This window comes from Eublepharis macularius, chromosome 1 (assembly GCF_028583425.1).
Source record: "Eublepharis macularius isolate TG4126 chromosome 1, MPM_Emac_v1.0, whole genome shotgun sequence".
NCBI lineage: Eukaryota > Metazoa > Chordata > Lepidosauria > Squamata > Eublepharidae > Eublepharis > Eublepharis macularius.
Window position 1 is genome coordinate 239,849,026 of NC_072790.1, and position 25,250 is coordinate 239,874,275.

The window sequence follows — 25,250 nt, forward strand, 5'->3', positions numbered from 1 at the left end:
TCAGACAAAGAATAGTTTCAGGTGGATAGCTGTGTTGGTCTGCTGCAGTAGAACAGCCGGATGTCCAGTGACACCTTAGAGATCAACAAGATTTTCAGGGTATAAGCTTTTGAGAGTCAGAGCCCCCTTCTTCAGATGCTGAAGATACCTCCCTTCTGGAGCTTTGTCTCTTGAAAGCTTACATCCTGAAAATCTTGTTGATCTCTAAGGAGCCCTCAGACAAAGAATAGGGAGACTTGGGTACAAATCCCCACAGCCTCACTGGGTGGCGCCAGTTAGTCACTCTTTCTTAGACTACCTTGCAATGGCCCTAAGCTCCTTGGAGAAAGAGGAGATCAAGGAGAGAGGCAAACGTAATGGAACTTTCAGTCTCTCTACACAAGACATGAAGAATACATGTCAGGAGATGCAATGTCAGCCGGGAAGGGTAGTTTAAAAAGACAGAGCTGGTGGCAGGGCAAAAGGGGCTGTGAAATGCCAGAAGGGAAACTTCAGCCCATTATAACCTCTTCAGATCCAAGCCTGGCTCTGGAAGGCAGCTGCAGCCCATTTCCATTCCTCGCTGCCCTCTGGTTGCGATCCCACACAATTTTAGACTGGAGAGGCGAAATTGATAGAGCCTTCAGGGAGGTCAAGATGAAATTAACAAACCCTCTGAGGAGCGATCTCTGCCGGCTCTCTTTTTAAAACTACGTTTCCCGGCTAACATTGTGTCTCCCTACACTTGACAAACACGAGCCGAGGTGTCTTGTGTAGACAGACTCTTTGTTCTGTGGAAATCAGTCTGTAAAGCTTTTCATATCAGGGAGTTGAACCTTTTCACCTATTAATGACTCCACATGAAGACGCTTTTTAAAGGCAGGGATGCAGAGGCCAGGACAAAAGTTGGCAACCTTAACAACTGTCCAATATTGTATGTCTCCAGTTTTCTCCCTCCACTCCAGTAATATTTGATGGTGAGCTGTGTTTTACTGTGCTAGGGTGTCGGCCAAGGAGAAGCGCCTGGCTTGCTGCCTGCACTAAGCCTCTGAGCTAGCTGAGATCCAACTTTTCATGGCAACCACCTTGAAAACTGGCTTAACGATTTCAGCCTGAAAAGAAAACGTTCCACAACCTGATGTTCAAATCTATTATATTATTATTACCTTTGATGTCTGTTATGTACCCCTGTCCTGACTGTCCATAGGCAACGAATAATCCTTAGAACTGGAGGTGAAAGGGTAGGAGGGTTGCCAGAGGCAGGGACTAGGTTTGCCAACCTCCAGGTAGGACCTGGAGGTCTCCCAGAATTACAGCTGATCTCCAGATTTCATAGATCAGTCCCCCTGGAGAAAATGGTTGCTTTGGAGGGTAGACTGTATTATACCTTGCCGATGTTCCACCTCTCCCCAGTCTCCACCCTCCTCAGGCTCTGCCCCCAAAGTCTCCAGGAATTTCCCAGCTCAGAGTTGGCAACCCTAGCCATGCCAGTTGCAGTAAAGTGAGGCCTGAAGTTCTCCAAAATTACAACTGATTTCCAGACAACAGAGATCAGTTCCCCTGGAGAAAAAAGTACCTTCAGAGGGCAGAATCTATGGTAACGACGAGACCCTTCTGAGTTCTGCCTGATCTCCATACTCCACCTTTCCCAAGCTTCACCCTCAATCTCCAGAAATTTCCCACCCTGGAGTTAGCAACTCTAAGTTGCAACTAGTGACATTATGGGTCAGGATCACCAAACTAGAACGAAACTGAAATTTTTGCACCAAAGCCGACTTTGCCAAAATGGCAGAATTCAAACCCATCTCCCAATTCCCAACACTTTCAGAATTTGATTTTTAAAATTCAGTGTTAAGAAAAAGTTTTTCAAAAACCATATTACCTCACAATTAGCAGGTCATTTCATACTAGAGATCTCATGTATTCTTTTTTTACCAATTTAGAATTTCCCAATATGTTAGAATTCAAGCCTGACACTTTGAATTTCAAACACGGAAACATAGCTTATCTGGATGATGAATTTCTTACAAAACATTTTGTTTAAAAATTTCCTGGAAAATGTTTCTGAAAGATTTCAGAATGGAAAATCTTGTTGATGGAGTAAGCCCCCCCCCCCCGCCATCCCGATTGTTAAATCTTAAGATAATAATGTTAAACTTGTTAAATTCAATTTTTTTACACCAAAAAAGCAAGATGTTGGGGATTGGTGTGTTTTTTTGCGCGCTATGCACAATGAAGTCCCGTGCAGAAAATCAATAGCTTTAAAGTGGAGTAACTATGTATAGGATTGCATTGTTAAACCAGGAAAAATTGTTTGAATTTTTAAAAACCATTTCGAAAAATTAAATTCTTATCTTAAAATGTGTAAGTAACATTATAAAATGAAAATGGCAATTTGCCTTACTTAAATAAACCTGTAGAAAAGAGCAAGAATCCAATAGCACCTGTAAGACTAACAAAATTTGTGGTAGAGTTTGATCTTTCAAGAGTCACAGCTCACTTTTTCAGATACAGCTAGAATGTGACTGAGAGCGGGACCACAAGTGACGCCTGACACAGGTTGGACACTTGTCAGCTTCCCTCAAGTTTTGATGGGAAATGTAGGCAGCTTGGCGGAATGTTGGACAAGTGACAGTTGAAAAGTCCATCAGACAGCAGTCAGAGAGCCAAGCTGCAAGATCAGGATGCCTACATTTCCCATCAAAACTTGAGGGAAGCTGACTAGTGTCCAACCTGTGTCAGGCGTCACTTGTGGTCCCGCTCTCATTCTAGCTGTATCTGAAGTGAGCTGTGACTCAGGAAAGCTCATACCCCGCCCCTTGACATTGCTGGAAGTGTGTTATTAGCATAACTGATTTGCATATGCCACACCCCCTGACATCACCCATCCTGGCTGTTTTGGACCCAATCCTGGCCATTCAGGGCTGAAATTGGGCCCACAATGGCAAAAAGGGGCTGAAAAGGACTGAAAACGGCCCAAAACGGTCAGGATCGGGCCGCTGCTGAGTGGGGGAGTGATCTGCCATGTCAGAGGCCCGATCTGGGCCATTTCGGCCCCAATCCAGACTGAAATGGGCCCAAAATGGCTGAGAGTCAGGTGGGCGGGGCCACCTGACATGTGACCTCTTTGGGGAACTGCCGGAACTGCGTTCCGGCATGTTCCCCCTCGAAATGAGCCCTGATTAAGTCTAAAATATAAAAAAGAATGGCAAGACGGACGAAATGCAAGATTTAAATAATAAAAATACATGGACTAGGCAGAGGAGGATTTATCTCCTTCCTGCCCCCTTCCTGTTGTAGCTCACAGATGAGCCCCAGAAATTTTTCTCTAGGGGGGACAAGAGACCCTTAGGAACACCACGGGGGCAAAATGGGAGAAGGAAATTGGTGAGAATTGCTCTCTCCTCCTCAGCCAATAGCTGTTCCACCCTCAGAGCGACACCTTTGGATCCAGCCCCATGAAAAGAAGGGCAGATTTCAGAAGGGAAGCCACGTTGGCCTGCTGCAGCCAAAACAAAGATTCTTATACCTCCTTCAAGCCTCTTTATTGTGCCATTAGCTTTTCTGAGCCAGAACATACTTCATCAAATGCGTGAAGTGTTGACATTCCGTTGGCAGAGATAAATATACCCAAACATACAAAGAGAAGAGGGGGGTGTTGTTATAAAGAGAGGTCAGAGGTTTCCCATGGCGTGGTGTGTGACATAAGAATGCAAAGCACAAGTGTAAATGAGACCGAGTCTATGGAGTAAACAGTCCACTTAGAGTGGGTGTGAACCAGACCTGGCTGCTGAATTAGCAAATCTGGATGATCAGGAAATAGTATACATATGGAACAATTACTTTCTGTAATGAACTTACCACTCCAATCCCTGCATCCAAGTCTGATAGTATCAGAAGATCTGCATGCGAATTCTGGCCGAACAACTTCTTTCTAGAGCCTCCCTTGGAAATGGGTATGAAAATAAGGGCGGATTTACATATTAGAATATATCCTAGGACTGTATGGAGAGAAAGTGAACAGGTTTTATATGCTGTGGTTGTCCAGTGACCCACTTTCTCTTTCTGTCTCATTCATCTTGCAGCTGGAAGATGAACTGGCCGCCATGCAGAAGAAACTGAAGGGGACGGAGGACGAATTAGACAAATATTCGGAGGCCCTCAAAGACGCACAGGAGAAGCTTGAGGTGGCTGAGAAGAAGGCCGCAGATGTACGTACCAGGGCTGGTGCACTTGTCATTGTTCGCCCATCCTCTGTTTAGGAGGGAATGCTGCTACAAGCTGATTTTCACCCTAAAGATTCACACGTGAATATGGTATAGGGCAAGCGACCCTGTTGCTAGAGACCCTTGAACGCCCCCAGTATTTCTCTGCCCCCGCCCAAGAGCCCTTCCTTCCTTCTGCTGAACTTCCATCCACCTCTGCTATGCTATGCCTTTCTGTTCTCTTGTTGTCTTAGGCGCTAGAGGGTGGGACTTGGAAAGGAGATAAAAGGGAAAGGTTGAGAGCTAATGGTGAAGTCTTAATGATTCTTGAATGGGCTCTGCTAAGAAGCATAGGAGTGATATAACTGGAGTTGCCAACTTCCAAGTAGGGCGTGGAGGTATCCTGGAATAACCACGGATCTCCAAATCACATTGATCGGTTCCCCTAGAGAAAATGGCAGCTTTGGAGGGTAGATTGTATGTCGTCAAATTCTTGCGGAGTTCCTTCACCTCCAAAATCCACCCTCCCCTGGGGGTCCATCCACAGATCTCCAGGAATTTCCCAACTGAGAGCTGACAACCCTAGATCTGACCTATAATAAATTTCATCTTACTTAGCCTTTCTGGTCCCACAGACTTGGGCCGTTTTCGCACATGCACGTAAACTCACAGCATGAAGTGTCTTCCTAGCGTGATTTCCTGGCATGATCCCCTTTAATGGTGTGATGACATCAGAAAATGTGCCATTAAATGGGATCGTGCTGGGAAATCGCGCTAGGAGGATGCTTCATGCCATGAGATTTGCACGATTTTCTGGAGGGTTAGGGCGTGTGAAAACGGCCTTGGCCCTTAGACATGTGACCTTTAGCCCTTAGATTTGTTTAGACCCAGCCTTTAGACTTGTGTTACCTCAGACATGTGTCCCTTAGACTTATTTCTCTTAGACTGTCTCTTAGACTGGTCTTATTTCTCTTAGGGCCAAGCTACACATGACGAATGACACTTGAACGGCAAGTGGATTGAGTGGAGGGCAAGTGAACAGGGAGAAATACACTTGCCATTCAAGTGTCATTCGTCATGTGTAGCTTGGCCCTTAGACTGGTCCTTAGATGTATTTCTCTTAGTCTTGGGACAGCCTGGCTCAGTCAAGACTGCCATATATCCATCTCTTGGGTACACTGCATCTCTGAGAGTCTGAGGCAAGCCACCCGCATTGTCTCATAGTAGTAAGCCAGCTCCCTCAACTGACTCTGGCATCTTCTACTTGGGTTCAATCACTAGTTACCTGATCTCTAAACATTTTTCTTTTCTAGTTTTCTTCAAGATGTAGTAAACTACTACGTAAGGGGACTTTGTCACACGCTGGCCACATGATGGCGTTCTCCAAGGCCAGAAACCTGATGTTCCTTGGAAGGTTATAAAAGACTTGTTGGATTACCAGGTCTCAGATTTCAGCCCTAAGACTTTGGGTTTTATTCTTGGAGGCTGTGGTTGAAACCTAAGGGCCATCACTTAGCCCACAAATTTTAAAAAACAATTAGTTCATCGGGGTGAACGGTCCACCTCTTGGCATGCTAAGATAATCTTTCACCTACTGGAAATTATTAACATGGGGAACCTGGAAAAATTGAACCTACTGTCTGAGGAAGTAAAGCCTACTTTTCCACCTAAGCACTTTGCTATCTTGTTACGACAAAAATTCCCTCTGGGGTCTCCCTCACACCATCCAGGTACAACTGAGACCTCATATGAAAGCAGATGCCCTGTACAAATAACCTCATAATGGGCTACTTCTATGTGCTCCATACTTAGTGTTCTCTATTCCATTCTTCAACTGCGTATCTCCTCCTTATTACAAGGAGCTTGGGAAAGTGTACGTGTCGTCTCCCCTGTTCTATCCTCACACAACAATCCTTTGAGGTAGGTAGGGTTATTGGCACTGTCTCAGCAAATGTTGGGAGATTTTGAGGGGAGCGTCTGTGGGGGTGGTGTTTGGGGACGATGTCACTTCCAGGTGACACTCTAGGAATTTCCCCCCAATCTCTATGGCATTTGGGGAAGATGTCACTTCCAGGTGACACTCTAGGAATTTCCCCCCAGTCTCTATGGTAAAGACCAGAGACATGCAGAAATTCCTAAAGTGTCACTATAGAGGCCATTTTCTGGCCATGTTTTCTCCTGCTCCTCTATTTCTTGAGAGCGATGGTAGGGGCTGAGGGTGGGGATTTGCCTGCCATGGGTAGGTGAATGGGAAACCTAGAGGGGGGTAGCCTAAGAGATAATGGCTGGCCCGCAGTTGCATATTTCCCTTCCCTGTTTTTCAAGAAGGGGATGCTGAATTTATAACAACATTCCAGCAGTGTTTTTCCTAGATCCTTGGGCCTCCCAGTGCAACCAGTCCTTGAAATCCCCCCCCCCCAGGGATTTAGGGTTGTCAGCATATTAATGCAAAAAAAAAAGTTTCCTGAAGGTAAACATTTGCAAACCATTGTCTTAGGGTCACTTGGTTTTTAGGATGGAGACGGCAGGTCACGCCCTTCTGTGCCCTAACTTCTGTGGTTAGAAAAGCAGAAAGTGCAGGCAGCCCTAGCCAAGGCGAAGGAAGTGCTCTTGTTCTGAAAATAGCCTTATCTTTTCGAACAAACTCTGCGGTCGGGCTGGTGACTGAAGACTCACTAAACTGCCATCGTCTTTTATGCAATATTAACGGAGTTCCAGCTCTGACCGACTATGTTTAGATGGGGCTTCCCCTTGAAAAGTTTGCTCTGCGACTTCCACCTTCCACACAAATGCCAGCAGGCTAATCCAGCTAGCAGAGAACACTAGCTTGTAAATCTTCACTTGCTCAGTCGCCTGTGGCGAGAAAGAAGCATTTCCTGGCGACCAACCAGGGATGCCTCCATCAGTTGCAAGGGAGCTGGTTCTTGTTTTTTTTCCAGGTAGTCAGCACTAACATAATTATCTATGGGAAAGTTTAGGAGAGTTGATAGCTCAGTGACAGAATGTGGTAGTTCCCCGACCTAGATAACCCAGGCAAGCCTGACCTTATCAGATCTCAGAAGCTAAGCAGGGTCAGCCTTGATTAGTAATTGGATGGGAGACCTCCAACGAAGCCCAGGGTTGCAGAGGCAGGCAATGGCAAACCACCCCTGTTAGTCTCTTGCCATGAAAACCCCACCAGGGGTTGCCATAAGTCAGCTATGACAAGTGGCAGAACTGGGGAAGATGGAGAAGCCAGACACCTGGTAGGCCTGGGCTATGCATGCAGCAGAATGTGATGCCTCTCTCTCCTGAACAGTCTGTTCCACTTCAGGTAGTAGGTAGAGGATGCCATCGCTGAATTATACAAAACTCCTTGCAGGAGAATAATGAACACACCAGGAAAAATTTAGAGCAGGTCACTTAGCTAGTTTTCCACATGCAGGGACTTTTTTAAACATACGGGAGCATTCCGCAACACTTTTGAGCCAAGAGGAAAGGAGGGATATAAATATTTTAATTAATTAATTAAATTAATTGATTAATTAAAATATTTATAATAAATAAATTCTCACTATTGTTTACTACGGTTGGTAAGGAAATTACTTGCTGCCCAAAGACAAATACTTTTATATTTTCGCTTCAAATATAGAGATATAGAGGTCACATACAGGTATTAATTTTTTTAAATGCCTTTTTAAATGGAAGATGATGTTTTGAGCCCCAAAAGTGAGACTTCCAGCAGGCCAACAGGGTCAGGGTGATTAAACTATATAGCAAGAAGTCTCTTCAATGTCTTTAACTACCTATAAATCACTTAGCAATCAAAGAGTTTTTAAAAGAATGGCTAACATGAGGGTTTCTAAAAGAATGGCTAACTGTCTAACATTCAGTTAAATAAAACAAAAGTCCAGTGGCACTGGACTTCTGTTTTATTAAATAAATAAAAGCATTTCAGTATGAGTCTTTCGGGTGTTACTAAAATGTTGTTTTATTTTACTATATCAGGTTAACATGGCTGGCCCTTTGCGATAAACGGGGCTTTTTTTCAGGGGGAACGTGGGGGAACGGAGTTCCGGAACCTCTTGAAAATGGTCACATGGCTGGTGGCCCCGCCCCCTGATCTCCAGACAGAGGGGAGTTGAGATTGCCCTCCATGCCGCAATCCAAACTCCCCTCTGTCTGGAGATCAGGGGGCGGGGCCACCAGCCATGTGACCATTTTCTCCGGGGGCAAACCACTGAGTTCCACCACCTCTTTTCCCAGAAAAAAAGCCCTGGTGATAAAGATTTGGTTTGTTGGCTCAGTCAGTTCTTAGAAACAAGAAGCCAGATACACGCCTAAGTCCAGTCTCGCCATTCCAAAGGACAAGGCAGACACGAAGGTTTTGGGGATTTCGTGCTAGGAGAAAAACTGGGTTGCCTTCAAGGTGCCACAGAATTCCTGTTTTATTTTTGCTGTAGCAGGTGAACTCCTTTGAAATCCCTCCAGGGTGAATTCTCTCACGTGTAACCTGCTTGGTGACACACAGCACCTGCTACCGAAGGAAACTTGGAGTCCCTTGTGCCTTTAGGAAAGAAAGAGAAATCTCAAACCTGCCCAGAGAGATTGACACTCCTGCATTTGGCATAAGTGGAATCCAAACCAGTGTTGTCCCCTCATGCCTGGGCTTGGGCGGGAAAGGTATGCTACGCACCCCCCGCAAGCCAACAATTCTTGTTTTGATGACAGCGGTCTCTAGGAAAACAGTGGCATTGGGTTTCTCCTGGCAGGAGGGCTGTCCAATCCATCAAATGGCAAGAGGCTGTCAGCGCCTGGTGCAGCTGCCGCATGGCATTAAGAGGGGATTATCTGTACAGATTTATCACCCGGAAATATTTGACGGACATCTGAGCGTTGGCCACCTCCAAACCGCCCTCCTTTCCAGTGCCTGCTTGATTGATTGGCATAGTGGAGAGGAACCATTTCAGGGATATGATTGGTGTTTTGCTTGCTAAAGTGGTTATCAGAGGGGCTGGTTTTTAATAATAATAATATTCGATTTATGTACCGCCCTTCAGGACAACTTAATGCCATGTTCAGAGCGGTTTACAAAGTGTGTTATTATTATCCCCATGACAATCACCCTGTGAGGCGGGTGGGGTGAGAGAGCTAGAAGCTGTGACTGACCCAAGGTCACCCAGCTGGCTTCAAATGGAGGAATCAAACCTGGCTCTCCAGATTCGAGTCCTGCGCTCTTAACCACTACACCAAACTGGCCGAGTTTGACTCTGCACTTGAAGCCAGCTGGGTGACCTTGGGTCAGTCACTTAAGAGCAGCACCAAACTACACCAAACTGGCTCTCAATAATAATATTTGATTTATATATTGCCGTTCAGGACAACTTAACGCCCACTCAGAGTGGTTTACAGAGTGTGTTATTATTATCCCCACAACAATCACCCTGTGAGGTGGGTGGGGCTGAGAGAGCTCTGAAAGAGCTGTGACTGACCCAAGGTCACTCAGCTAGCTTCAAGTGGAGGAATGGGAAATCAAACCTGGCTCTCCAGATGAGAGTCCTGCTGCTCTTAACCACACCAAACTGGCTCCCGGACAGATAGACATATAGGAACACACAGGAAGCTGTCATATACTGAATCAGACCCTTGGTCCATCTTAAACTTTCAACAGCTCTCCAGGGTCTCAGGCAGAGGTTTTTCACATCACTAACTGTCTGATCCTTTCAACTGGAGGTGCTGGGGATTGAACCTGGCACCTTCTGCATGCCAAGCAGATGCTCTAGCACTGAGCCACAGCCAGACAGGGGAGTGAGTTCTCTCTCTAGATAGTGATAAGGCTGCACATTTTCTGGGTCTGCAAGGCCAGCAACTGGGCCACCATTCTAACGCTACAGCTCACAGGGAGAGGAGCTTAAGCCTTCTTCCTTGCCTTGTTTTTCTGATCTGAAAAGGCCCCAAGGAGCCACAGTTTGGCCCACTGAAGAAACATACATATCCTAATGGGCTGTGTGTTTCCCCCAATAGAGCAAGTAGTGTCTCCCTGGGACCATTTCAGGTCAAGAAAGTGGTATAGGAAGGTGGCTTAATTCTAGGGCTTCCAGGTGCCTGCTGGTGGCGGGCAATCTCTTAGCAGTTTAACTGCTTGCCTGGAGGGAGGTTTTGGACCACCCAGAGATTGTCCACCACTAGCAGCCACCCCAGGAACACGCGTGGCGAGTGTGCTCCCAGCAGATGCCGCATCACTTCCGGGAGTGATGTCACTTCACAGGCCATTGGAGTGCTCCTGCGCTTCCTTTGGGGCTGATTCTCAAATAATCGGCCCCGTGCGGAGCTCTCTTGCAGCTGGCATGATGATGTCATTTCCTGGAAGTGACGTCATCACGCAAGCACAAGGTAAGTGCTGGGTCTTCCCCGCTTCTGCTGGGAGGGTAAGAAGACCGGTCAACCCTACTTAATCCCCTTCTCCCTGATCTGAATTAGGCTTCTGCATGTCTGGGAATTGTTCTGAGAATTCCCAGTGTCCATCTAAGTAAATAGAATCCCTGTAAATAATGTATTGTGTAAGTAAGTAAGTGTTGTTGGAGTAAACAAAATTGTGCTAAATGTTTAAGAGTATAGGTCTCTTTTTCTGTAAAGGGCTCATAGCTCAGCAGCAGAGCACCTGTTCTGCCTTCAAAAAGTCTCTGGTTTAAAAAGATCTCAGGTAGCAGTACGGTTGCCGGCTCCGGGTTGGAAAATACCTGGAGATTTGGGGGTGGAGCCTAAGGAAGGCGGGGTTTGGGGAGGGGAGGAACCACTGCAAGAGATAATGGCGTAGAGTCCACCCTTCAAAGCGGCCGTTTTCTCCAGCAGAACTGAAGATCAGTTTTAATTCTGGGAGATCTCCAGGTTCTGCCTGGAGGCTGGCAACCACACGCACAGCCAGAAAACCCTTGGACAGCCACGGCCAGCCAGAGGAGGCGGTATGGAATAGAAGGGGCCAAGGTTTGTTTTGGAGATAGAACAGATGCTTTGCATGCTGGACGTCTCCGTTACAGTTCAGTTCACTTTATTGCACTTACATACCACCCTCCCTGCAAGGGGGCTCAGGGCAGTTCACAACAGAAATGAAATTTAAAGTTAAAAGTACAGTTAATACACACACAACCAATCACTATATAAGGCATCAAATTCAGATAAAAGGCTGTGTCTAGTTAAAGGAGCTCAGGGTTTGGTAAAGACCCGTTCCCACATGATACCCTGGAATGTTGCAGGGAATTGATCTAGATTTATTTCCTCGCTTACTATTTTTACACTCCGCCTTTCTCACTGAGATTCAAGGTGAGATTACAGAGTGTAAACTGAGGCAATCGATAGGATGCGACATCTAACAAGCAATAGGGTTGGATGAGGGGTACAAATATTTGAAACAACACAAGATGCATTCGGCATGATATGCCGAACAATGCAGAAAATGGTATTACGGCCCAAGTAGAAAACAACACAGAGCGGGATCACACACACAACAAACAGATAAAACTTCCTACACACAGTGGTGCAGCCTACAGCCCTATTCCCTTTATAGAAATGCCCTCCTGAACATAGTTTGTTGAATGACAGAAGCATTGGCGCTTGCAGCCAACTTTTCCACAAGGTGGGGGCCACTACCAAGAATGCACATGTATGAGCAGTTTTTGATAAGGGTTGCCAGCTTCCAGGTCGTAGATGGAAATCTGGAATTACAACTGATCTCCAGGCCATAGAGATCAGTTCCCTTGGAGGAAATGGCTGCTTTGAAGGTGGACTTTATGGCATTATACCCCACTGGGGTCCCTCCCTTTCCCAAACTCTGCCCTCTCCAGGCTCCACCCCCCAGATCTCCAGGAATCTCCCAACCTGGAGCTGGCAACCCTACATCTTACCTGTTTCCACAGTTGCACCTTGCTCAGATGAGCAAAGCTGTTGGTTTGAGGGAGCTCCCAGGTCTCTTCCAGGTCAAACCTTTATCGTTACGAAGATGCCTGTGGAAAACTGTAGGCAAAGTCTCTTGCAGTAGTATCCTTTACATCTCCTGGGCCCTCCCAGTAACTAGCATATGGAATTTCCCCTTTCTCAAGTAAAAATGGCATAATTGGTGACAAGTCGTGCGCTTGCATGCTCTGAAACTGTTGCTGGTGGTAGATTTCTGATGGTTGTCTTTAACACAGATGAATTGTTAATGGTGTTATTGATGCCTGTTGCCTTCCTTCCTTCCTTCCTTCCTTCCTTCCTTCCTTCCTTCCTTCCTTCCGTACACCACCTGGGGCCTTTAGGAGAAAAGTCAAGATATTTTAATAAATAAAACAGAAGTAGAGCTCTTTTGAGTAAAAACGCAAAACATGCCATAGATGCCACAATATGGTCTTATATTCAAGTGTATTTTGTCTCCCTAACAGTGCATGTGTATCCACAATGGGAGAACAAGTATAAGCTCTTTCACTTGAATGTCCCTAGAGTCTCTCTAGACGAGACACCTTCCACGAGGAAGCTCAAGTGAAGGGAGACGCAGTGTTAGCCAGGAAGCATAGTTTAAAAAGACAGAGCCAAAGACTGTCAATTTCACCTCTCTACAGGAAGGTAGTTTAAAAAGGCAGAGCAGGCGGAGATTGCTCCTTAGAGGGTTTGTTAATTTCATCTTCACCTCCCCAAAGGCTCTGTCAATTTCACCTCCCCTTCTCTTGAGCATCCTATGCAGAAAGACTCTGAGAAGCCTTTGAAAGAAAACTCTTGGCTCTGATTTTTTATTCTACACTCCACCCCCAACCTCATCTTAGTTCTGCTGGGTTAAGGATTTCCTTGTGTCCTACAGTCGGCCAGGAGAGGGGGTCGGAGAACACATTCCTTTCCCACAAATCCCCAAACCCTTTCCATCCAGTTAACGCAGCAGTTGGTATAAGTAGAGCCCTGCTCAATTAGACCAGCAGCCTAACTACTAGGCCAGCAGCCCGTTTCCCAGAGTGGCCACAACCAGATGCCCCTGCAAAGCCCGCAATTGGGGCACCCAGGAACCAGGGTTCACAGAGTTACTGGCTCCTTCCACATATTGTTGTTCTTTTTCCACCACAGGGAAAAGAGGAAGCCTCTTCATGGAAAGAGGAACATTCTCGTGGCATTGCGTTCATTCCAAGCACCATTCTTTGAGCTTTTCCCTTTAATCCGGAGAAAAAAAACCCTCTTTTTTCTCCCTCCAGTTTAAAGGGGAATCTTTGGAGTGGCTGCTAGGGTGGATCCAGAGGATTTAGCTGTGTTAGTCTGTAGTTGCAAAAATAATAGAGAGTCCAGTAGCACCTTTAACCAACTTTATTGTAGCATAAGCTTTTGAGAACCACAGCTCTCTTCGTCAGATGCATCTGATGAAGAGAGCTGTGGTTCTCGAAAGCTTATGCTACAATAAAGCCAGTTAGTCTTAATGGTGCTATTGGACTCTACTATTTTGCTGGAGTGGAGCATGTCTTGTCCAGACATTGTCTCTCCATAGCCTCTATGGGGAGGGGAGGAGAGCTAAATTCCACTTTCAAATGGCATGGGGCAGCTTGCTACTCCATGCCACTTCCCCTTCCGCTTTTTATCCCTTTAAAAGGCTCCCCCACCCTTTCCCTGTCACGAAAGCTCTTCCTGCCCAACCTCACAGGACAGTACTACTGCCAGGACAGGGCCACATTTTGATGCTCCCCCATGAACGCAACCACTGTCTGAACATGGAAGATCTATTTCAGGGGTGGCCAAATTTGCTTAATGTAAAAGCCAGGTAGAATAAACTTCAGATGTTTGAGAGCTGCCTGACATGATGCATAGAAGTGACTTCAGATGAAGAGGTGGGTTTGGGGGGGAGTGTCCTGAAAGTGACATCACAGGAAGGGGTGGGGTTTTGGTGCAGTATGCTGGAAGTGACATCACAAAAATGATGTCACATCCTTGCTAAGCTTCACCCCCAAAGTCCCCAGGTATTTTCTGAGTTAGACTTGGCAACCCCAACATTTTTACTGACAATATGAAAGTCATGGAAAGAAAAAAAGGAAAGGGAGGGAGGTAAAGACATGGAAAGAAAGAAGGGAAGGGAGGGAAAGAAGCTAAACTAAAATAAAATGTATGGCCACAGCAGTACTCCGAGACCTCTGGGAGCCACACAATATGTCTAGAAGAGCCACATGTGGCTCCCGAGCCGCAGTTTGGCCACTCCTGATCTAGTTAATCCTCACGGCTAATACTCATTATAGAACCTACATTAATTTTCTAATCTCTATTTCAAATGTGGATTGGAGGTTCGGAGCGGGGAGAGTAACTCTGGCCGTGTGTCCGATCAGCTAGTTCGTCTCACGACAGAGCCAACTAAACACAATCGTGGTTTAATCCACACATGATAATCTGGCCGTTCAGAGGGGAAGTTCGAACTGAATCCAGGGAATATTATTGGCAAAAGTGCCTAGGCTGAATAGCCAACAGTAAATCTGGCACGTGAGGGTTCGAACCCAGAGCCACAGCTCAGTTGAAAGCAACGGCTGCGGTCTCATGGAGCGCTGATTTTCCTCCATCTGAAATTCCTTTTGACTCAAGTCATGGCTGTGATTTTTCAGGTACTGTAACAAATCCTCCTTTCACGACAAATGATTGTGATCGTGGCTGGCTGCTGGGGAAAGGGGGATAAAGTTCAGAATTATTCATTTAAGGGAGGTACTCTTAATAAAGTGCTGGCCTGGAATCGGTCTTGCTCAAAAGCAGGGCTTTTTTTCCGGAAAAAGAGGTGGTGGAACTCAGAGGGTTGCCCTCGTTGAAAATGGTCACATGGTTGGTGGCCCCGCCCCTGATCTCCAGACAGAGGGGAGTTTAGATTGCCGTCCGCGCCGCAGAGCGGTGTGGAGGGCAATCTAAGCTCCTCTCTGTCTGGTGATCAGGGGGCGGGGCCACCAACCATGTGACCATTTTCAAGAGGTTCCGGAACTCCGTTCCCCTGCATTCCCGCTGAAAAAAAGCTCTGCTCAAAAGCATCCCTGCCCCATTTCTCTCCCACCAAGAAATGGGAGAATGCTGCAAAAGCTCCCCCACTCCACAATCTCCCATTGCAGGCCAGTGTACTTGGAGGAAGGGAGAAAAGTATGACTTTGTACAAGAGTGCTGTGATGCACAGCCTTCTGCAGGATATTGTCCGACCAGGAAACGGGACAGTACAATCCCATGTGATGTCACAGGGGCTTTTGCAGTGATTGCCCAGTTCCTGTGGGGGATGGGTGGGGGTGGGAGGAGGCACCTGAAAGAGGAAGGTGGTCCTGGCCTTTTTGCCCTTCTTGAATCCCTGGCGTGCAAAGGAGCTGTGCTCCCCTCTCTTCAGATTTCTTGCTGGGAGACGTGCCTGGAGGACTCTTCCTTGTCTGCCAGGGCTTAAAGGAGTGTGAGCTGATGATACTCCGTTCTCTCCTCCAGGAGGGTGCGTAGCTGCGTGCATGCATGTGCATGACGGGAGTAGTGCGCTTAGTGGGTGAACCCGGAGAAGTCTTTTTGCACCCCCAAACCTGGAACCAGCTCTGGTGATAAATGGGGGGAATTTCTGAACTTAAAAAAAAAAAAACCTGTTTAATCCATTCACGTTTCTGACTCTGAAATACACGTGGGCCTAGGGGCACATTAGTAGCAATGAGGAAATCCTCGCTGCGCCATTTATTTCTTTGAAGCTCTACCAGGAAATATGGCATCTCTACCTAACAAGATGCCCTGACCTGGATAGCCCAGGTGAGCCTGATCTTGTCAGATCTCAGAAACTAAGCAGGGTCGACCTTCATTAGTAATTGGGTAGGAGACCTCCAACAAAGACCAGGGCTGCAGAGGCTGGCAATGGCCAACCACCTCTGTTAGTCTCTTGCCATGAAAACCCCGCCAGGAGTCGCTATAAGTCAGCTATGACTTCAGGGCATTCTCCACCACCACCTAAAAAGGCAAGCTGGGGAAAGTTCTGTCTTATTTGACTTTATTGCAGCAGGGTGGGTCATGGAGGGAGTTTAGCAAAGTCTGTCCCCCCCCCAGTATTGATTACCAGATGGAATATGGTAGGATGGGCCAGATTATTATAATCTGGTTAGTTTGTGATACTGGAGGCCGGAAGGAGAGAACTTTGCTCCTTGTTCGTTGAGTGTTTCAAATATTAGACCGCGAGACGCTCCTCTGTGATTCCAAGCGAGTGAGAGTAATCTCAGAAGCCAAACTCCCTGCCAAGGAATGTGTTTCTAGCCGGGCGCTAATTGCAAAGTCAGGCGAAGGATTGCTCGGCTGACCACGACAAGGAATGAATAAGACTTGACAGACGCAAGAGCTTTGCAGGAGAGATTCCACTCACTTCCTCCAGGCTGTTCCAGATGGTGGCTCCTCCCTCCCGCCCTGCCACGGCCACTTTTACTACTCTAGTGCTAAGTCCAGAGTTAGAGGAAGGGAACTCAAGAAAGAGATACCAAGAAGTATGTGTCACCCTCTCTGATCATAACAACAGCCAAAGATAAATGTATCCAGTGTTTTTAAGCCAATATTTTACCTTATGCTGCATTTTTTTTTAATGTTTGGGGGTATTATGTTTTTCCTATTTAATGTGAGTCATGGAAAAGTTACCTTACGCTGAGCACCAAAGCCTTGCCCGTTCAACTCTGCAGTCTTTTTTTCCCAATAGTTCTTCGGGCTTTGCCCATGATCGCGACCATGAGGAGTTAAAAACTCGTTTTAGAATGGCTTTTTAAAGATTCTCAGACAGCTGGGTTCTTCAGCTTTTCTGCTGGCCTACAGAACTGTTCATTTCGATGAGTGACCACATCAAAAAAATTAATGGAATCCTTATTCCACTGCATGGTAAATTTTATGTTTGGATCAACTTGATTCATCCAGGTAGTAGATGCCTCCACATATTCATCCCCCTTAAACAAAATGTATAAGTCGTCAATAAATCTTTTGTATGCAATAATCCTCCTTTGAAAGGGGTTTTTTTGGTGTAAGGATTGCCCTATTTTCCAAATCTGCCATGTACAAATTTGCAATGCTTGGAGCGGCTGAGCACCCCATAGCTATACCCTTAATTTGAAAATAAAACTGCTTGTCAAAAAGAAAGTAATTCTTCTCCAATATGAGGTCCACTAACTGTAAAAGAAAAGGGGTGGTGGGTATCTGTTCTTCCCGTTGGTATAGTGTAGTTTCAGTGACTGCCCTTGCACCATCATGGGGAATGGAGGTATAATTTACTACCTGGATGAATCAAGTTGATCCAAACATAAAATTTACCATGCATTGGAATAAGGATTCCATTAATTTTTTGGATGTGGTCGCTTATCGAAATGAACAGGATCGAATAGGAATTAGGCTGTTTAGAAAGTCAACGGATAGGAGTTCATATTTGGATTCCCGATCCTTCCATCCAGGGCATATCAGACACAATATTCCTTATGGCCTACAGAACTGTGACATATGCACAACCTTGGAAAAACTCTTCTTTTTGGACTAGTGCAAAATCCCTCTGTAGCTTGGGACGCGGGCAGCACTGGGTCAGCATATCTGACCCTTGGGAAAACTCTCAGAGGGTGAGTATCCCCAGGCCAGCTTGCCCAAGACAGCTCCTAGAAGCACTAGCAGTTGCTGGGAAACGTGGACGAGTTTCCAGTCCCCCATTTATTGAATCAGGAGTGAAAAAAGGAGAGTTAACCACACTGTTGTTTGAGTAACCTCCAGGTTTTTTACTGTCTGCTTCTCTTCAGTAGTCAGATACTTGTGTATCTTCACACAGACCTGTCAGCTACTGCTGTTCTTCTCGGCTGTGCCCTCCTATTGAGAAGAAAACTAGTGGTCAACTCATTATCATTTTTTGCACAGTGAAAGATGATGGAGATCGAAAAGGGCACTTGGTCCCGATTGCATCCGCCTTGGAGGACAAACAGAGCTAAGAGCTAGTGAATTTCTGCCGGATCTTCCAGCAGTAGCTTTATTTTTTTTTTATTTTGAAGTTTTGTAGATTTTTTTTAACAATAAGTAATGATAACAGAAAATAAAAGCAACAGCATAGTTAAGGAAAGAACTTGAAGTATCCTATATTATAGCATCATCTGATAGTCACGTAGTGCTGAAGCGTAACTTACACAAGAAAATATAAAATGGAACGTTTAGTTTTTAAAATGCAATAGAAAATTACATTGTAACAGCTTATATAGCAAATGGATCAGACAGGTATCGCTTAGTAGATTTTGTATTAAAATTAGTCAATAACAGGAAACCAGTCTTCCAGAAAGCTTGACTGAAAAAGAGTTGATTCTGATAGCATAATTCTTCCAGCAGTAACTTAATACCACCAGACTATCAATTCTTAAACGAGAGCCTCCCATAACTCAGGCAGTAAAGTATCAGTATTTGACTTCTTAGCTCTTCCCCTGCTCAGGCAAAGGGGACAGGCCTACAGGAGGGGTGTGTGTGTGCGTTGTGTGTGCACAGTGCAAACAGGATCTCACTGGAATGGAATGTTACCCAGCCCGGCTCCTTCCCCAAGCAAAAGCCCCAGATGCTGTTTTGCAAAGGTTAATTTCAATTCTCTTGCCCATATATGTACCTAATTGCTCTCCGAGCACTTCAGGCTTCACTTCCTATCCGAAGTTCTCTGTCTGTTGCTATTACACTGCTCACTTGCACTGCTCACAGCCAAACCGTGCAGGAAAATGAAAGGTCTGAGGTGTATCTAAAAATGAATGGGGATTACAATAGTTGAGGTGACAAAGAGGAGCTCAGCAGGCTGTGTGTGTATTATTATGGCTGCACTCCTATTCACATTTCCTTGGAAGCAAGTGCCATCGAATTCAGTGGAACTTTCCTATTTGAGTCATTTTTGTGTTGTTCAATGGGACATATTCTTAAGTAAATGCATCTAGGAGTACAGCCTTGCAGCTTGGCTCTATGTATGTTTACGCAGCTTGAGTTTGGCAAGGTGCACAGCTGAATCCTTTATGAATTTACTAGGAAGTAAACTTCACTAAGTTCAGTGCAGCTTCCTCACTATTAAGTTTACCTAGGACTGGGCTTTGTTAATACCCCAGTTCTTTCCCTAGGTTTATTTTGCCTTCTGTTAGGATCATTTGCAGATGCCCTGTTCTGTGTGCCCTTCTGAGAATGGGCACTTGAGAAAGGGCCTTTTCTGTTGTGGCACCTGTGCTTTCGTGCTGTCTCTTCACTGTCTTTTGCCTGGTGCCAAGTTTGTCCTGCTTTAGATACCAAGTGAAAACTTGTCTCCCCTCTTTTATGCTGCTCTGGCTACCATTTCCTTGTGAGGTTTTTTAAAAATAGTTTTTATTGCTGTGTGTGCTTTTTAAGGTTGCTCATTTGACTCTTTTATTCCTTTATTTCCCTCCAATATGCATTATTGTTCAGCTGGGGTGGCTGAAGAGTCTGCACTTAAGACAGAGGTGGCAAGTAGTTTCACAGAAAGAAACTGAGGACAAAAAGACTGCACTCTCTTCATAGAGCAGTTTCTTTATGCGTGCTTAAAGTAAAAGCTGCTGATTTCAATTTACTATTTTATTATTTATAGTCTGCTTTTATCACTGAGACTTAAGGTGGAGCTTTCTCTCGCTGGTGTGGTAGGTGCCCCATCTTTGCAGCTCCTTTCTTCATCCGTACACTGACCTGGAAGCAAACCCCATCACTGCTTGAAATGGGACCTATGTCCAAGTAACATAGAAACAGAGAGCTGAAAGGGATCCTAAGGATCATCTAGTCCAACCCCTTGCACAATACGGGAAATAAACAGTACCTCACCCCCTAGTGCCCCCTGCTCTATGCCCAGATTATGCCCAAACTGGCAATGGGCAGCATAAGCCTATGCATGTTTACTCAGAAGTGCGGTGTGGAGAGCGCTCTCAAGTTGTAGCTGACTTATGGCGACCCTAGTGAGGTTTTCATGGCAAGAGTCTAATAGAAGTACTCTGTTATCTGAAGAAGTGAACTGTGGCTCACAAAAGCTCCTATTTTACCACTAATAGAAGTACTCTGTTATCTGAAGAAGTGAACTGTGGCTCACAAAAGCTCCTATTTTACCACTAATTTTGTTAAGTCTTACAGGCGCTACTGGACTCTTGCTCTTTTCCATTGCTACAGATAGACTAACATGGCTACCCATCTTGATCTAACAGAGGTACTGTTAGTCTCTTACCGTGAAAAGCCCACCAGGGGTCGCCATAAGTCAGCTATGACTTGAGGGCACTCTCCACCACCACTCAGAAGTAAATCCCACTTTATTCAAGGAGGTTTACACCCAGGTAAGTGAACACAGGCTAGGCTTCTCACAGTGCAATCCTAAACGGAGTTACTCCAAGCCCACTAATTCCAATGGTCTTAAACAGCAGTAACTGCTTAGGCTTGCGCTGTCAGAGCCCCACAGGCGCGCCACCATCTTGCAGCACTGAGGGAGGAAAGAAGAGGAAGGATGTCATTGGCTCGGGGAGGCCCGCGCCCGTCGCCATGGCAACCCCTCGGCAGGCGGCCGAGCAGAGGCGCCGGAGCCGCCCTCATCCGGGGCTTTTCGCGCGGGGCGGGGTGACGTCAGCGGGCGGGGCGCTGCCGGGGCGGTGCCCGGGAGGGGGAGGGGCGGGTTCCGGTATTTCAGGGCGGGGCGCGGGGGTTGTCGGGAGCGGCGGCGGCGTGGACGGGAGTCGAGAGCAGGGCGGGCTGAGCTGCGGTCATGGCCGGGGCGACCACCATCGAGGCGGTGAAGCGCAAGATCCAGGTGCTGCAGCAGCATGCCGACGAGGCGGACGAGCGCGCCGAGAGGCTGCAGCGGGAGGCCGAGGCCGAGCGCCGCGCCCGGGAGCAGGTGAGGGAAACGGCGTCGGGAGATGGGAGAGGGGGAAGGAGGGAAGGCGCCCCAAATCCTCCAGGGTGGCCCCCTCAGCCCCCAGAATCCTTTGCGCCTGGCCTGAGTTCGGTGCCCCCTCAGCCCCCAGAATCCTTTGCGCCTGGCCTGAGTTTGGTACCCCTCTGAGCCCCCAGAATCCTTTGCGCTTGGCCTGAGTTTTGCTTTCGGGAGGGTCTTGTCTGAAGTAACTTTCATCCTAAATTTAACCTCCACCATTTTGCAGTTTCAACAGGGTTGTGGCAGCAGTAGCCTTGTCCTGTCGGTGTCCACGTGTGTGTGCTCTTTCCTCAACCCCCCCTGCCTCCTCAGGGGTGCTTAGAGGTAGTCTGCCATTGAATAAGGAAAGAGACCAGTAACACCTTTAAGACTAACCAGCTTTAATGTAGCATAAGCTTTCGAGAACTACAGCTCTCTTTGTCAGATGCATTAAATAAGGAGGCTCTCTTTTTGGCTGCTGCCTACTCCTTGCTAGCTCTGGCTGTGTTAGGCTGTAGTAGAAGAGCAAGATTCCAGTAGTACCTGAAAGACCAGGTAGACCACCATAAAGACCAAACCTGGTTGTTTTTTAAGATGGCTGCTGGATCCAGATTTTACTAGTTATAGATTTTTTTTTTTGCTATATTGTTGTGACTCCTTTTTTTGTGAGGTGAGGTCCAGCCAAATGTCTGACGGTTCTCAGCTTTTGGTTTTCATCAGCAGGGTGTGAAGGCTTGGGCTCTGCCTTGTTTGTTCTGGTGTGTGAAGGTAGATGTTCCCTGAATGTTATTAGTCATGATGGTTGATAGCTGTTGCTGAACTGGTTGCTGTAAATGGAGCCAAATTAGAATTATCCTTCTAGGCCAGGCCAAAGGCCTGTCTTGCCCACAAAGACCAGCCAGAAACCCTGAAGCATTGTGTGAGAGCATGTGAGTCTCCTTTGTTGGAGGTCTCCCTCCTTCCAGCATCTGTTGATCAGAAATGTCCTGTGTTCATCATTGGTTGACCAGGTGTCTGAGATGCTCACAGGGCAGGGAAGCAAGTATCTGTTCACAAGTACACTGCCCCTGGTCATGAAGGTTCCATTTAGTTATGGTTAATGATAGTCTTTTGATACTCTTCTCCAAAAATCTGCCTAATCTCAGCTGCACTAGCCAGTGGCTATCCTCTCACTGCTTATTGTAGCAGCGAATGCTCCGAGTTAATTATGTGTTGTGTGAAAAGTGGTGCCTGTGAGATCTGATTGTGAAGAAGGGGAAGTGGTGGAGGGGTGGGTGGGGCTGCACTGAAAGTAGGGGGGGGGTGCCTCTGGGCCAGAGATGTGCAGAGCAGTATCGGAATCAAATCAGGGTGTTCTGATGATAGGTGGTGAAAATTATGTTTAAAAAATTACTCGGAACCAGCAGGGTGTAATAATTAGGGGTGCTGATGCGAAAGGGTGGGCTCACAGTGCCCTTTTCGCATGCAGAATGCATTCATTCTGTGGCATCTCCGATAAAATGGCCAGTCACTGGGAGCAAGCATAGTAAAGCTTCTCTCCTCGCCTCTGTCCTGCTGCCAAACAAAGGATATGTCGGCTTTACTCGGCTGTATAAGCAGCTTCATTTTCGGATTTTCTCACAGGGATGTGGCTGTTTGAGAAGGGGGAAGATGTCTGCTCATGGTAGCATATTGATGGGGCGGGGAAGGCTCCGGCTTGGTAATTAAGAGTATTGGGCAGTTATGATAGAAGCAGTTTGTGGGGACTAAGGGGCGGGGCTGCATTCAAACTGGTGCCCAAGGGAAGGAGGGACTTTCTGGTGACACCATCGGAGGAGCGGGGGGGGGGGGGGAACGGGACTGTCCTGGCAAGAGTTGTGCCTTTGTCTTCTCATTACCCTTTGAGAAAGGGTCATCGCTTGCATCCGGCTAGATGGGGGGGTGTTTCATGTGTAAGGGGTTTCTTGGTGCCATGTGAAAGGCGTTTCCAGGAAGGCAAGCTTCTCAACGGATCTGGGTTGCAACCAGTGGCTTTCCTGCTGCCTGTTCAGGAAATGAAGTGGCAGTTGAGGTTGGAAGCAGGCTGCGGGCAGGGATGGGTGGGAATGAGAGAGAAACTGACTCTGCTGCTTGGTTAGAAGAAGCTTTAGCGGGGGGGGGGCAGGCGGGCAGGGAAGCTAGCCCAAGTGGGTTTCTCCTGCTGCCGCAACCCGTTTGAGTATTCTTCTGAGTACTGTCTGTTGATGTAGATAATTTCACACATCATTTAATAGGTCACGTTAAATTACTTACGTTTCATCTCAGCAGATGTTTCATCTTTATATTTCTGTATTCAAATGTGTGCTTCTCAAATTTCTGCTATGCATATGCTATTGCATTATTTATTGACTATCTCGGCTGTTGATCTCAGGGATCTACACGGAGTCTCGGTGGGAAAGGCGGACTATAAATAACACAAATTTGCCATAAAGGGGCATCATCCAAGAATCCATACAGGGCAGAAACTACAGAAATGCTTGAAATGTGGGGCGGGGGGGGGAGGGGGAAGCTTTCCTATCAAAGAACTCATATGGGGGAGAAACCATAGAAATGCCTGGAATGTGGAAAGACGTTGCATCTCAAAGCAAATTGGATTAGAAAATCGGAAAGCAATGCAACAGAACAATATAACACACTTAAATGGGCAGGAACACATGGGAGAAGATGGTCCTTGGGGCTGGAGTATCTGAAGAACCATCTTCTCCTTTGCATTCTGCATGGGAATTAAGATGGCCAGTCAAGAGGCCCTCTTGATTGGCCATTGGAGAAAGAATCTGGGGATGTGAGAGACGGCCTTTTCGGTGGCAGCCCCACAATTAAGGAACAGTCTTCTCAGGGAAGCGTGGCTGGCCCCCGCACTCTTGATCCTGAGTATGCAGCTGAAAACGGTTGTATTTAGGATGGCATTCAGTTAGTTTAATTCCTCTGCCAATCAGCAGTTTTAGGATTTTAATTCATGGCCCCTTCATGTGTGTTCTGCGTTTTTATGTCATGTTCTGTTTACATTGTAAGCAACCTCGCGTTCCGTAAGGTAGAAAGGCGACTAACAAATGTTTTAAATAAAATAAATGGAGATGGCTTTTAATGGAAAGTCAGGAGAGCCGTCTGTTCGGGGAGGCGCTTTGGTGCTGAGTGCCTGGCTAGGGAGCCCTTGGTGTGGCAGCTCCAAAACATGAAAGGATGGCATAAGCATGTTAGTGGAAACAGCTGCTGTCCTGAATCTTTGGCAGCTGAAGGGCCAGCTTCTGCCCTGACTCTTGTCCAGGGTGATGGGTTGGAGTTATGAATGGGCAAGACTTCAGCAGTGGTTCAGTCTGGGCGGGGCCTCTTTCCATCTGCTCTCAAAAAGCCCCAAACTCTTGCATCACTTGAGGGTAAGGAGGGCTGTGTGGAAATTACTGGTCAGCCCTTTCCTGTCCTCTTTTCTTTCTGGCAAAGCCAGGAACCTAGTCTTGCAGGTTTGGCCTCCCAAGAACTACAAGCGTAGGTTTACTTGATGGGTGCAGTCCCAATGTGGTGCTTTGTCGGTGGCAAATAGCCTCTCAATTCTCTACAGGAAACTGGTTTTGCTTAGCAGCTGATTTGACACCTGATTACCTTCAAGGTGAAGTGCTGGAAGGCTTCAGAGCTGTATGTTTGCAGTTTCCTAGGTGTGGGTTTGAAGCACTTTGGTCTTGTCCTGCAGCCCTGGCTCAATTGCCTACCTGTCGTTTTTATTGGAACCACTAGGTTCCTTTATATGCCAGCAACCCTTGGTCAGGGCTTCATGCGCTTCGTGCTTGTTTGCTCTCGGCTGAACTTACTAAAAAGCAGGCATATGGTCCTAATTCTGCAGAATATTGTTTCTGCTGGTGGTCGGGAACAGCACAAGGGCAATGCAGATTCATTCCAGGGCAGCTGGAAATTGTCTTATGGGATGCAGCTGGCATTGCCCCTCCATTTCCAGGCCTTCCTCTCTGCCTTTACAATCCTGAGGTTGGAAAACTGCTTTTGGTTTGAGAAGGCCCATTCTGATACAAGGGGATACGGAATTGGATACATGCGACTATGGGCGAAGTTCTTCTGGGGATGGTGGAAAACTCAATGTTTAACTTCCAAGTCTAGCTGGATTGGACCAGCCTTTTAAAGAGAAGGTAGAGTAATGTAGCAGCACTAACAGCCCAGACTAGCCCAACCTTGTCAGATTTCAGAAGATAAGGAGGGTCAGTACTTAGATG

At 46.7% G+C, this 25,250-nt stretch overlaps 1 protein-coding gene across 11 annotated transcripts in view; it reads left to right on the forward strand.

Annotated features, from left to right (window-relative positions):
* Positions 1-25,250, forward strand: part of TPM3 (tropomyosin 3) — a 77,435-nt gene that overhangs the window by 10,874 nt on the left and 41,311 nt on the right. For 6 of the 11 annotated variants that reach the window (XM_054994885.1, XM_054994870.1, XM_054994911.1 and 3 more), the window contains exon 1: positions 20,799-20,997. In XM_054994885.1, coding sequence (XP_054850860.1) covers positions 20,866-20,997 — 132 coding nt within the window. In that variant the 5' untranslated portion in view covers positions 20,799-20,865. Of the gene's footprint in view, positions 1-4,064; positions 4,191-20,798; positions 20,998-25,250 lie in introns of those variants that run through there. The other 5 variants (XM_054994844.1, XM_054994835.1, XM_054994893.1 and 2 more) reach the window with 1 other exon arrangement.